We start from the raw sequence: 13,216 nt of genomic DNA, 5'->3' as shown, positions 1-13,216 counted from the left end.
ATGATAATTGTCACAGCTAATGTATGCAGGCACCAAGGAATGCTCAGAGCCCACTAACCTCAGACTTACTTGAAAATGAGAGGAGTGAAGGTGATGTGTTTAAAAGAGTGAAGTGTCAGAGGCCACCCAGGCTCTAATCCCAGCCCTGCCCTACACCTGGTGGGTGGTCTTGGTCAAACCCAGAAGAAATCACTGAGCTTTTAGTTCTTCCCTGATAAAATAGATGTATTAAGTTAGGTATTTGACTAAATCCCTTACAGTACTATCATTATATAATCCTGTGATTTTAATCTTAAATTGCAATGCCAAGTGGAGCTCTGGAGACCTGTTTGAGAAACTGATCAGTTTTTAGTTATATGTCAGTGATAAAAATTCAATATTTTGCTATTGAGTTGATGATTAGAAATAATTAGTATTTTAATCACGATATTATATTTGATGCACAATAAAGACCTGAGTAGAAGAAAAGAAGGAAAAAAGGAAGGACAGAGAATTTAGTAAATGCATTATTTTTGTTTTCATGATTCTTTTTCCTTCCATTTTATGCAACATGATCCTCTCTTGCTTAGAAAAACAATTATATTTCAATAATTCGGCTCATAAAGGAACATCATTCTTATTAGCAAACGTCTCCTCCTTGGTGTTTCAGTAGATTTGGGAAGAAAAAAGAAGATAAAGGTGGAAAGGCCGAGCAGAAAGGTGCTGTGAAGCAGGGTGGCCTGAGAGAAGAGGAGCTACAGAAGATGAAAGAGGAACGTGAAAGGTGAGCAGAAAGGCTGAGGTCCTTATTTTATTGGCGTCCGTGGTCTGTGCTTAATTTAGTTACTGCAACAATCAACTTGGAGAAATCTTATTTGAAGAAGCATAAAGGTCGACTGATGTTAAATGAAAGGCACCTGATAGAAATGGAACATGCCTTTCTGGAGAATTTGATTATATTTTGAAAAGAAATTAACTTCGTATTTTTATTATATCGGTACATATAATTCCATAACGTATTTCCCCTAATGTCAGCTATACTGATGTATATTTTCTCTGTGGTTTAAGCGATGAGTTTTTGGAGTTTTTATTGAAGGTCATTTTAATATGGATGTTTAGAACTATCAGATTCCCGTAGTCTGTTCCTAATTTTTGTCAAACTGTTGAATGCCTCCTTAACTTTATTCTTAATTTTATTCCATGTGGGTACTGTAATTTGAGGAGTACATGTCCTTCCTTTTTAAAAAGCCAATGTCTTTTATTAGGCGATCTGTAAACTGAAAAGTACAAAGTACGTAGGCCATCTGTTAAAGGGCTGGTTTCGTTTACTAAAAGAATGGCAGTTTGCAAGAACTGAATTCGCCTATTTGAGGAGCTTAATGTTCCATTTGGACAAGAGGTCCTTCACATATCTTCGATGTTAACTCTGGCACTCATCCCAAGTAAATGAGTAAATGGTTGGTTTTGAAACTTATAATTGAATAATCAGATTTCTCCTGAAAATTTGTCCCCTACACAACTAAATGAAGCTTGAAGAAAGAGATTACGATGAAACTAGCACAACATTTTAAATGTTTAATTCTGACTTTATCATATATGAAATCAGATTGATCTGTCTTTTTATTTATTAGTTGCCTTAGTTCTTATAATTTTTGCAGAGTCATTTCTTCATTTTCATACTCGAGTACAAATACTAAGCAACTCATACCTATTCATTGCGTTTTCCAGCACACAGCAGCCTGAGAGTATCTACCCTTAGCCTCTGACCCTGTCTTAGGCTGGGTTATCTATAGGAGTATATATATGTATAAATATGGATATAGAGAGATTTATTTAAGATAAATGGTTCATGAACTTGTGGAAGCTAGCAAGTCTCAACTCTGTGTGTGGGCCAGGAGTCATGCTGCCAGCAGGAGTGGCTGAACCCCAAATTTACAAGTCACATGGCAGGCTGCTGGCTCACTTCCCAAAAACCTGGCCGGTGGGATGATGATGAGTTAGATGCAGCATCTGAAAAGAGAGAGCTTTGCCATCCATATATGTTGGATGTAAACCACACCCCTAAAGAAATTCTCTTTATATCATATCACAAAATGGAGGGTACTTCCCTAATACTGAGAATCATGGCCTAGCCAAGTTGACAAATCCGATTAACCATCACAGAGCCCTATCTTGTAGTCTATTCTTGTTGAGAATGCTGACTTTAACAATAGCAAGGAAAAAACAGCCTTTTTTCATTGTTGAGAGGTTGATAAGCTCAGTTCCAGGGTGAGTGGAGCAGTAGAACGAAATCAAGTGCTTTACATTGTTGTTGACTATTCACCTGACAGAGCTGCCCTAAATGTGAGAAAGATGCATTCCCCATCATAGCCCAAGATTCAGTAATCCTGTAATGTAAAATGTCATTCAGGCTAAGATTTTAATGCATATATTGGCAGAGGCATCTGTGTGGTGAGCCTACACCATAGATCTTTGCTGGTCCCCTGACTTCACTTACTGAGGCTCTGTACCGCATGTCTCATGTTCAGGAAATGGAGCTGTTTGCTAGGATGCAGACTTCACATTTTTTGCAGTTCACTTCTTTCTTGGGTATGGAAAGATTAAAAAAAAAAAAGTCTTAGTAGCTGGAGAACTGTGTGCCAGCTAGAAAATTGATAACCCATAAAATAAGGTGGGTTGTCTTTAAGCAAGAGTTCATTTCCTTTCTGGTTTTGCCTTTAGGAAGCAGGTGCCTTGAGGGAATTTTGTACTTAAAAGCAGCGTTGTAAATTTGCCACAGCTGGCTATATAGGCTTCAGATTCAATTTTCTTAAAATATGTCTGGTCAAAATATTGAAAGAACTATACTATTAGCTGCCATTTAGGCCACTTCCCACTCGTGAACACATAAAACACATCTGATAGGGGTTTCCTAGAGACAACATTGTCTCAATCATGTGCTAGGGGAAGAAGTTGGAGGAGTTGATTTTATGGTTGAGTGCTATAGAATTAATGGCCAGGGGCGTTTCAACAATTTAGGAGCTGAGGGCCATGGAGATTGGAGGTGGAGGCTGAGCTTTTGGCATTGCTCCCAACCATGGAGTCTCAGTCCTTGGCTTGCCATCACCCATAGGAAACCAATTCACAACTCTTAAAGAACTCAGCAAGTGAATCACTCTTCATGGTTTGGCCATGGGGTAGAAAAAATAGGATAAAATAAGAAATAATATATAAAAACTCAAAGTTGCCATTTTTCCTAATACATTTAAAAAAAAAAAATTTAAGATGATTTAAGCCATTCTATTGCTTACCTGTTCCATCTATCATTAATGTAGCTCTTTTTTAAAGGACTTAAAGCATTTGAATAAAATATGTAATGCATAGTACTAGAGCCAGCCCTTACCAGCTCATGAGAACCAAGTAAGTGTTAAACTTTCAAGAATTTTATGAACTTGCTGTTAAACCATTGGTTGTTTGAAACTGGCCATGATGAGAGTATTTACATCACAGAAATTGGCAAATGCACTAAACTGGGATTTTTTTTTTTTTTTTTTTAAGAGCTTATTTACCAGCACACTACTGTGGGCCTACACCAACTCTCTTCCATGTTTAACCTGGAAGAAATTATCTAAAATAGAGGGGGGAAAAGCCATCCAAGTCAAACCATATGATTTCTTACAGCAGTGTTTCTCAAAATGTGGTCCATGAACTACATGCATCAGAATAAATCATTTGAGGAACTTATTAAAGACCCACAGACCCACATCAGACTTTCAGAATCAGAATGTTGGGAATTGGAGCCCAGCAATCTATCTTTAATAGGCAAACTCAGGGTGATTCTTCTGACTTGGAGCAATGGAGTTCTGCTGGAAACTAGATTAAACCATTCTTATTTTATAAAAAGTGATACGTAGATTTCTTTTTCCCCACGATGGCTGAGTGAACCAGTTATAAATATTACAGCTTTCTTCATGTGCTTTCTCTGAAGCATCCTACCTTGCTGGCACATCTGTTTGTAAACAGAAGCCTTGCTAATGCTCTTTCACATAAGGGAATATGGAACACTTACCCCCAGAACCCCACACACATATGCACACAAAAACTTAGAAAAGTAATACAAGTCATTAAGAAAATTTTGGAAACCCAAAAAGTGTAAATAAAACTATTAAAACTATGCCTAATCCTACCATAACCCCATAGTGACTAATAATGTTTCTCATCTTTTTTTCTATGCATATATTTTCTTTGCAATCTTAATATCCATGCTGCATATTTAATACCTTGGTTTTTTCACAGCATTATATTGTGTGCACTTGCCTATATCATTAAAGATTTTGAAATGTTATTTTCAATGACTGCTTAGGATTCTGTGAGCTCAATATACCTTATTTATCTTCTGTTGTTGAATATTTAGTTGTCTCCAGTTTTTCACTTTCCAAATAATACGTTGATGAGCATCTAGGTACAAAGATCTTTATAGATTACTTCTTAAATCATAGAACTCCTTGTTGAAAGTTTGATTTCCTTATGTTTTACTCTAGGATTAATTTAGCTTCACACTCTAAAGTTTATATTACCCTCTTCCACTCTATATATTCTTTTCCTTATATTTCCGTACATCTTTTGAATGTATTTGTGTATCTGCTTTCTAATATGGAATTCTTTAGATGTACCATCTTCATGATTGTAGAAAGATGGCTCCAATATTATATTCAAAGACTATTTCTCCTAGAAATTTTTATTAAGCTAAATTAAATTAGCATTTTCCAAACATTCGGATTATGTAAATGACTGTCATGAGCTAAAAACAAGAGATTGTCTTAGCAAGTCAATATATGTATTTTTTTGTTTAATTAAACAACTTTTAAGTTTGTAACCCTCTGCAACTAACATATTCATAGCTACAGTTAAAAAGGTCAAAAAAGCCATATTAGGTTGATTGTATTACTAAATTAGATTGGGGGACTATTCTAGCATCTAGGACACTGGTTCTTAATGGGGGTAATTTTCCACACATACCCCAGGGACATTTGGGTATGTCTGGAGACATTTTTTTGTTGTTACAACTAGGGGTTGTGATCCCTGTTGGCAACTACTGGGTAGAGGCCAGGGATTGTACTAAGTATCTTAAAATGCACAAGATAGCCCTCCCCTACCCCAACAGCGAATTATCTAACCCAAAATCTCTGTAGCACAGAAGTTGAGAAACCCTGTTCTAGTCTTTAGACTTCACAAAGTGTAAAGATACTCTCCGGACATCAGAAATGCATTGTCTCGTAATATCCTGCGGATAAGATACAGAAATATATATCAGATGATATAACTGTAAGATTTTTAGCTATTTGAAAAAACTTTACCCAAAGATTGCAAATTAATATTCCATCCATATAAGCTTACAAGAATGGTTTTTCTCAAAAATTTGTTTTTAAGCCTGGCCTGCTTAACATTGTTGTCTGTGATGGTGACCTGTTGATCAGATTGTGAATGCCAGAAATCTGCAGGGGTTGATAATATATCCAATGGCAGAATCCTCTGGAACTATGAACTGAATCAAACATAAAGAAACTTAATAGGAATAAATGTAAAGTCCTACTTTTAGGTCCGAATATGAACTGTACAAACACAGGATGTGGAAGGTTTGACTTAATACCAAATATATGAAAATTTGCCTGATGGTTTTAGTTGAGGGTAAGTTTAGCATGAGTCAACATGAGGATATGTCTGCCAAAAGCTTAATCCGCTCCTAGGCTACATTATTATAAATTCATGTGCAAAACAAGGGAGGAAATCATAATTCCTATTTTAAACTGCTCAGATAACACCTGGACTATCCTCTGCCTCTCTGACACACAGTGAATGGAGGCACTAAATCCAAGTTTTATAGAAAATGTTGAAAGACTGAGATATACATAGCTTGGAGAGTCGAGACTGAGATAACTTCACATGCTTGAAGAACTGTTACATAGAAAAGAAATTAGACTTACATTGTGGTGTCCATTTTGTTCTATTCTACTTACTTTTTCTTTTCATTCATTCATTTACTTTCTTGCAGTTACTAAGGAGGCTTTGTTTTAAGAGAAGTAGCTGTCAGCTTAGTAGAAGGGAAAATATCCTAACCAATAGAGTGCTTTATAAGAAAGTGAGCTTGCTGACTCTGGAAATGTCTAATGAGAATCTGGATGGCTACTTTTAGGGAGAATTAGTGCACCAAATAAGTATTGAACTAGATCTGATTCCCTTAAACTTCAGTTATGGATATTTTACCATCATTGTCTTAATTATACTTGCACATATTCAAATAAATAAATCATTCTATAGATGCCTTATATATGTGCACAACCATGTAAGTTAGTTTATATAATTTAACACATTAAGTTACATAACATCTAAAACCATCTTGTGGTCACTAATGCTACGTTGGTCCGTAGATGAGCTCTAGAGTTTTTTCTAGATCTTGTGTTGTTTATTGCTGCTGAGTTGGCTCTGACTCACGGTGACCTTATGTGTAATGGGGTGAAATGTTGCTCAGTCGTGTACCATCTTCATGATTGTAGAAAGATGGCTCCAATATTATATTCAAAGACTAGTTCTCCTGGAAATTTTTATTAAGCTAAATTAAATGAGCATTTTCCAAACATTCAGATTATGTAAATGACTATCATGAGCTAAAAACAAGAGATTGCCTTGACAAGTCAATAAATGTATTTTTTGTTTAATTAAACAACTTTTAAGTGTGTAACCCTCTGCAAAGTGTAAAACTAACCAGATTATTGAACATACAAAGAACTTAATTACATGGGTCTTGTACTTGAATTGTTAATACCTTCTCTAAAATTATCTAGAGATTTAAAGAAAAATATGTTCCTCCAGTTTATTTCATATTATTGTACCATGGGGAGCTCTGGTGGCATAGTGCCTAAGGTGCTTGACTGCTAATCAGAAGGCTGGTGGTTCAAACCCACCAGCCACTCCTCGGAAGGAAGGTTGGGCAATCTACTTCCATAGTGATACTGCCTCGGAAACCCAAAGAGGGGTCCCCATGAGTCAGGTCCAACTCGACAGCACATAACAACAACAGTTGTACCATGAAGAAGAGTGCTCTTTGACACCAAAAGCTGTTTTCTGTTAAGTCCCATATTAAAACCATTTGCTGCTGAGTTGATTCTAAATCATTTTGACCCCATGTGTTAACAGAGTAGAACTGCTCCATAGGGTTTTCAAGGCTACCATCTTTGAGAAGCAAATTGCCAAGTCTTTCTTTCAAGGTACCTCTTGAAAAATTAGTAGTTGAGTGCTTAAACAATTGCATCACTGCCTCAGAAACGCAAGGAGGGGTCGCTATGAGTCGAGTCTGACTCTACAGCACATAACAACAAACAAGGACTCCTAAGTCTCATATTATGGACTGTGAAATAAAATTTCACTACATGAAACATCTTCATACCATTGGAAAAAAATAAATAAACAAATAGTAGTAACACCTTAGCTATGCACTCCAAGGTCTTCTATTACTCTTATACTAGGTTGGAGTGTTTTTGTTTTTTTTTTTAAAGGGAGTTCTTTTGCTGCCTTAATGAAACATTGTCCTTGTAGATCTAGTTAGACTCTTAGTAGGATACTTGAGAAGATGGGGCCAGGGTTGTGGGGCTATGGAAGAGGCAACTCTCCAGCCTCAGCGCTGAGAAGTATGGAAACATATGGCTCTTGTTTTCAACAACTGGCCTGAATGGAATGCCTAAGTGAGAGTGAAACAAAGATTTAAGGAAGTTCATCGGTTTCAGTGTCTGAATTCAAGGTTCTTAGTTTTCTTTCCTCTTAGGAAGCCTTCCAAGAACTGCAGAGGCTTCTCCCTTGCCTTATCAGCTGAACTGCTTGTGGCCTGTTCCCTTCATTTAAATCAATACATGTGTTTTTGATATCTGGCAAACCAAGATTTAATTATGCAGCTGCAAGTTCCCCACATAAACGAAATGCATCTTAGAGAAATAAAAACATTCAGAACCCATTTATAGTTTGAGAATACAAGTGGGTGAAAATCTATTCCCAACCTCTCAGCATTTTATTTAATTATGGAGGATTTTTATTTTACTGGAAATTGAAATGGAAACCAGAATAAAGCTAAAGTGTATCCAACATTTGTTTGTACTGAAAAATGAAGATGCTTATTGTATTCTAAGAAGGAAAAGGAGAGAATTTCATTTGGAATTAATGTTTTCATTGAAACCTACATACATATCATCTTCCTAAACACATAAAACAACAAATGAATTGATACAATTTTGTCATTATCATATCTGAAAAAGTGCGTGTTTTATTAATGAAACCAGAAGGTTAATTACTTTAATTTGCCAAGTGACTCTCAATAATTAATTATTTACTGAACTTAAACTTTGGCACTATTCAAACTGTTGAAAACACTCATGTTTTGGCATGATTACATACAAATGATTAATTCAGCATGATTTTACTCGTCACTGAATATCCCTGTCTTTTGCAGTAGAATTTGCTAGGTCCTGTGGTTTGGGCAAAATAAAATGTTGGAATGATTCCCAGTTTTAATAGTCCCAATTTATTATTACCACTGAACCCTGATCAGATCATGGACTGGATTAGATCCCAGTTTTTCAAAATGCCCCCAATTTTTGGCTCCCTTAGAATTCTGATAAAAATATGTATTTGAATAAGGCTTTGGTTGGCTAAAAGAGATCCAGTTAATTACTTTTAGATTCTTATTAGATCATCACAGCATGGATGTTATGAAAAATATTACTAGATGGTGTTTCGCAGGACAAGGTCATGTTCTCATTTTCTGCTGACAGAAAGAAGCTATCAGATTTCCATTTTCATAGTACTAACCAGCTCAGTGAAGGAAAAGAGATTTACTGTATCCAGTGCTTATTAATGATGCTGTGTTAGGGTAAGGATACCTCTTTCCCAGAATAATAATTAAAAATAGAAAGGGAATTATGAGGAAGGAAGGAAGAACAAACTACCTGCATAGTGGATATATATCGCCCAACCCCTTATGATTCTGACTCATAAGCGACCCCCTTTGGGTTTCTGAGGCAATAAACCTTTACAGAAGTAGATTGCCCAGTCTTCTTTCTGCACAATGGCTGGTGGGTTTGAACCGCCAATCTTCTGGTTTACAGTCAAGGAGCCATCTTTCAAGATTTACCTCTATTTCAGAGGGTTGATAGGTGAGACATAGGGGGATGCAGGTCCTTGTAATATATGTACATTTATTTGATCTTTTTAACACCTGTCTTCTCAGATATGCTTGTGGTCACCACCAAAATTTGGCACATTACTGTATTCTTACAGACAAGAGATGGGAGGGAACACCTATATCCTCATGCTATGGCAGCATTTTTTCTGAGTCCAAATCCTTTTATGGAACTTGAATCAATGTTAGAAGTGCTGCATTAGCAACTACTTGTCAGCTGAACTGGATTAATACATAAAATGAATCACTTGACTGGCATGCTTTCCAACAGTCATTTGGATAAACTTCTAAGATTATTGAAGTACACCAGCTCTTTCCCACCCCACCCCCCAAGTGTTTTAAAGGGATAGTGACTAAGGCACTTGACTGCTAACCAGAAGGCTGGAGGTTCAAACCCACCAGCCACTCCTCGGAAGGAAGATGGGGCAATCTACTTCCATAGTGATACTGCCTTGGAAACCCAAGGAGAGGTCGCTATGAGTTGGGGCCGACTGGACGGCACATAACAACAACAATATTCAAATGCCCTGCAGTGACATATAATATTATTTTATGCCATTGTTGTTGCTGTTATGTGCTGTCTAGTCGGACCCAACTCATAGCGACCCCTCCTTGGGTTTCCGAGGCAGTATCACTATGGAAGTAGATTGCCCTATCTTCCTTCCGAGGAATGGCTGGTGGGTTTGAACCACCAGCCTTCTGGTTAGCAGTCAAGTGCCTTAGGCACTATGCTATCAGAGCTCCCATTATAGTGCTATTCAAATACATTCTGAAAAGGAGTTATCCTAATGTACCTGGAGTGATTTCAAAGAAGTATTTAGAATATGTGTTCTGGTACAGAGGTAAAAAGCCATTTTCATGTCTGTCAGTCCAGGATATTTGGTTTTACTATATACATATTAAATACATATACACATACATATTCATTATAATCGTCAAACTTTGGTAATCCAGTACATTTTATGCTAATCAGAAATACAGATATGTTTGGTTTGATGGGGATTATACAGAGCAGTGGCAGAATTTCAGAAGAGCATTTCCTGAGAAAGCTTTGGGTGACATTAACTAGACAGAAAGCTATTTGATGAGTCAAACTTAGAAGTGAGAGCCCAGCACCCATTTTGTCACCTGTTTCCATGTCTTTGGAGAAACCCCTTTTGAGGTTCTTAAAGTCCTCTTTTTTTGATCCATGAAATAGTAATAATAATACTTAACAGTCTCAGTTTTATACATTTTGTTTGGATAAAAAAAATACTTTTTAACTTCTCACTTCCTTACAGGGAAAAACACTGAATAAATGTAAGTTAAGTGGATTCTGAATATTTACTGAGCTGGGCAATGTACAAGTATATTGTACATTGAACATTATACAAGTTATTTTGAGAAATGTGGACAGATCAAACTTTTGTGAATCAAATTATGTTTTTAGGAGTATCTGAGGTACCTTGTCTTCATTTCTTGTTTGAACATATGCTGTCCTGTATCCTGTTTTGGAAAGGCTCCATGACAACACATCCAGTATGTAGGACCAAAATTAGTTCCTGTTCACATAGGTTGGCAAATTCTGCAAGTTGAAAGGATGCATTACCTATTGTCTTCCAGAACTGCTTTTTTGTGTGCCTCATATTCTTTATATATAATGATAAACTACGCCAGCAATTTGCAAACTCAAAGTTTGGATATGCTTTTTTCCAAATCCTGAGCTACTTTCTAGATCCTTAGTTCTCAACTTGGAGCAGTATTGCTCCTAGATAGATTTGACAATGTCTAAGACATTTTTGGTTTTCACACTGTGAAAGGGAGGCGGTGCTAGTGGCATCTAGTAAGTTTAGAACAAGGATATTGATAAACATCTCCCAATGCACAGGACAGCCTCCCCACAACAAAGTATTATCCATCCCTGAATGTCAATTGCACCAAAGTTGAGAAACTTTTTTTAAATAAATACGTAATACAGACATCAAGATGTAGCTGTAGATAGAAATATGCTATTGATACTTTGTATGTCTCTGATTGGGCATGAGGATATGTATTTTGAAATCATTTCCCAAGTGATTGTCTTTGTAGCCATGCTTGGGACCAACTTGTCTAGGTGGTGACCCGGGGGGGAAGCCATGTAACTAAGGGGAAAAATGACAAGACTTAAGGATCAGTCAGACCTTGATTAAAGTCCTAACCCTGTGTGTATACACTGGGAAGGTACTTAACTACTTCCGGCCTTAGTTTTCTCATCTGTTAAATGAGAATCGAGATGTCTATCCTCTGGACTGTTGTCAAAATTAAAAGTAATATTTATGAAATAAGCACCTGTTTCACTCTGGGTGGTCAGTGTTATTTACTGATCAGCTTTAGGTAGTAAGAGCCTAGATCACCAGTCAGTTAAGCCTTTGAGAGACTAGAATCCTCTGAGGCACACCATCTGTGGAAGTTGCTGAATTGGATGCTGCCACGGTGAAAAAAGCCAACTTGAGTGCAGACTTTGCCTATCTGGGAATTATGCCAGATCCTTCCATTGAAGAAACTTCTCCTCATTCCCCTATTGATCACCAGTTGGAAGTTGCTCCTCAAGTGTAGTGAGCTTGGCAAGAGATGGCAATGCAGAAGCAGGAGAGTGCTGACTGCAGCCAGCCAATGCTTGGCAGCTATGGAAACAAAGTCAGGGAGGAGGGGCACAAATAGCTCTGCCAGATCTCCAAGTCCATGGGATGTGTGACAACCGCAAAAAACACTTGTCAATACAGTCATGAAATTAACAAAAATCCTCACATTTGCATTTCTGTTGTATGTATAGATTAAGGAAGTGATAACTCTGGTTTGCTAATATTTTGACTCTAGTCGGTAGAAATGGAATGAAGTGTCTTTTTCTACTCCCTCCCCATCTACTTGTCCTTGTTGGAGTTTAATGACTTAATCACTTTACAGTGCATCTGAATTGACTTCAGATTGGTGTCCAAAGGAATTTGACTGCTTTCCCATTCTTCATATGCATATCTTCTTCTGTTTTATGTCCTTTATTTGATTTCAGTCTTCACAGTTAAAGTGGTTGAAGAGAATTGGGCTTTGTCACAAAAAAAAAGTCTGCTTTTCCAAAAAATTCAGTGAAAGAGGGTATTAAAAAAAAAGTAGTAATAACAAATGGCCGTTTCGATAAGTATTCATGTTCTGGGAGGAACTTAACAAATAACAAATAATATGTGAAATCGTGTTGAATATGGTAGGTTTGAGAAGCATGGATCAGTAATAATAGCTATGATTTGTCATTTTCTCCAGAACTTTCCACGGTTCTCAATTGCCTACTACATATAATCTAAACTCATTAGCCCTCTGTATTTGACTGCAGCCTATCCTGGTAAGGATAATTATCACTCCTGGTCAGTGGGATCCCTATGCTCAAGCCAATCTGGAATATTTATACTTTTTGAGATGACAATAACACTTTCTGATCTCTGTACCATTGCTGGTGCTATTTCCTCTACCTCAAACTCCCTGCTCCTGCTTTATTTAATGAAATCAGTAGAAGCTCAGTGAAACTTCACCTTCTCCAATTATACCTTCCCAAAGTACATTGGTTAAATAACCTAGATCAAGTTACTTAATTTTGCCAACCTTCAAATTTGTCAGTTGCAAAATTAGTAGATAAGCATTAGGGCATCATGTTGTCACGAGGATTCAGTGAGACACTGAGATGAAGCATTCAGGATAGTGCTGGGTGCATAATAGTGTTTATTTGAAAGAGAATGAGCATTAAAATACGGCAGTGCTGTGTTTGAAACCTGGTTCTACCCTACACGAGCTGTGTGATCGTGCGTGATTTGTTGAACCTTTCTGAGCCTTAGCTTGAACATTAGGGGGTGGAAGGCGCAAGAGAAGAAGATACCTGACCTTCAAAGTTCCTGTGAAATTTATATAGATGAAATATTTAAAGCACCTAGAATGGTGGTTAGTGCTTAGTAGACACACATTATTATTATTGTTTGTGTTGGATAGGGTTCTCTAGAGAAACACAAAAACCAGCAAAGTATATATATATAT

General features: G+C 37.0%; 1 protein-coding gene across 1 annotated transcript in view; it reads left to right on the top strand.

Annotated features, from left to right (window-relative positions):
- Window positions 1-13,216, top strand: part of PARD3B (par-3 family cell polarity regulator beta) — a 1,522,095-nt gene that overhangs the window by 1,252,544 nt on the left and 256,335 nt on the right. Inside the window, exon 19 of the mRNA XM_042783151.1 lies at window positions 653-763. Within this exon, the coding sequence (XP_042639085.1) occupies window positions 653-763 (111 nt within the window). The remainder of the gene's footprint in view (window positions 1-652; window positions 764-13,216) is intronic.

Source organism: Orycteropus afer, unplaced genomic scaffold, assembly GCF_000298275.1.
Source record: "Orycteropus afer afer isolate SDZICR_OR568_19922 unplaced genomic scaffold, OryAfe1.0 scaffold00002, whole genome shotgun sequence".
In the NCBI taxonomy this organism is placed as follows: domain Eukaryota; kingdom Metazoa; phylum Chordata; class Mammalia; order Tubulidentata; family Orycteropodidae; genus Orycteropus; species Orycteropus afer.
This window is presented reverse-complemented; position numbering and strand designations above follow the sequence as displayed.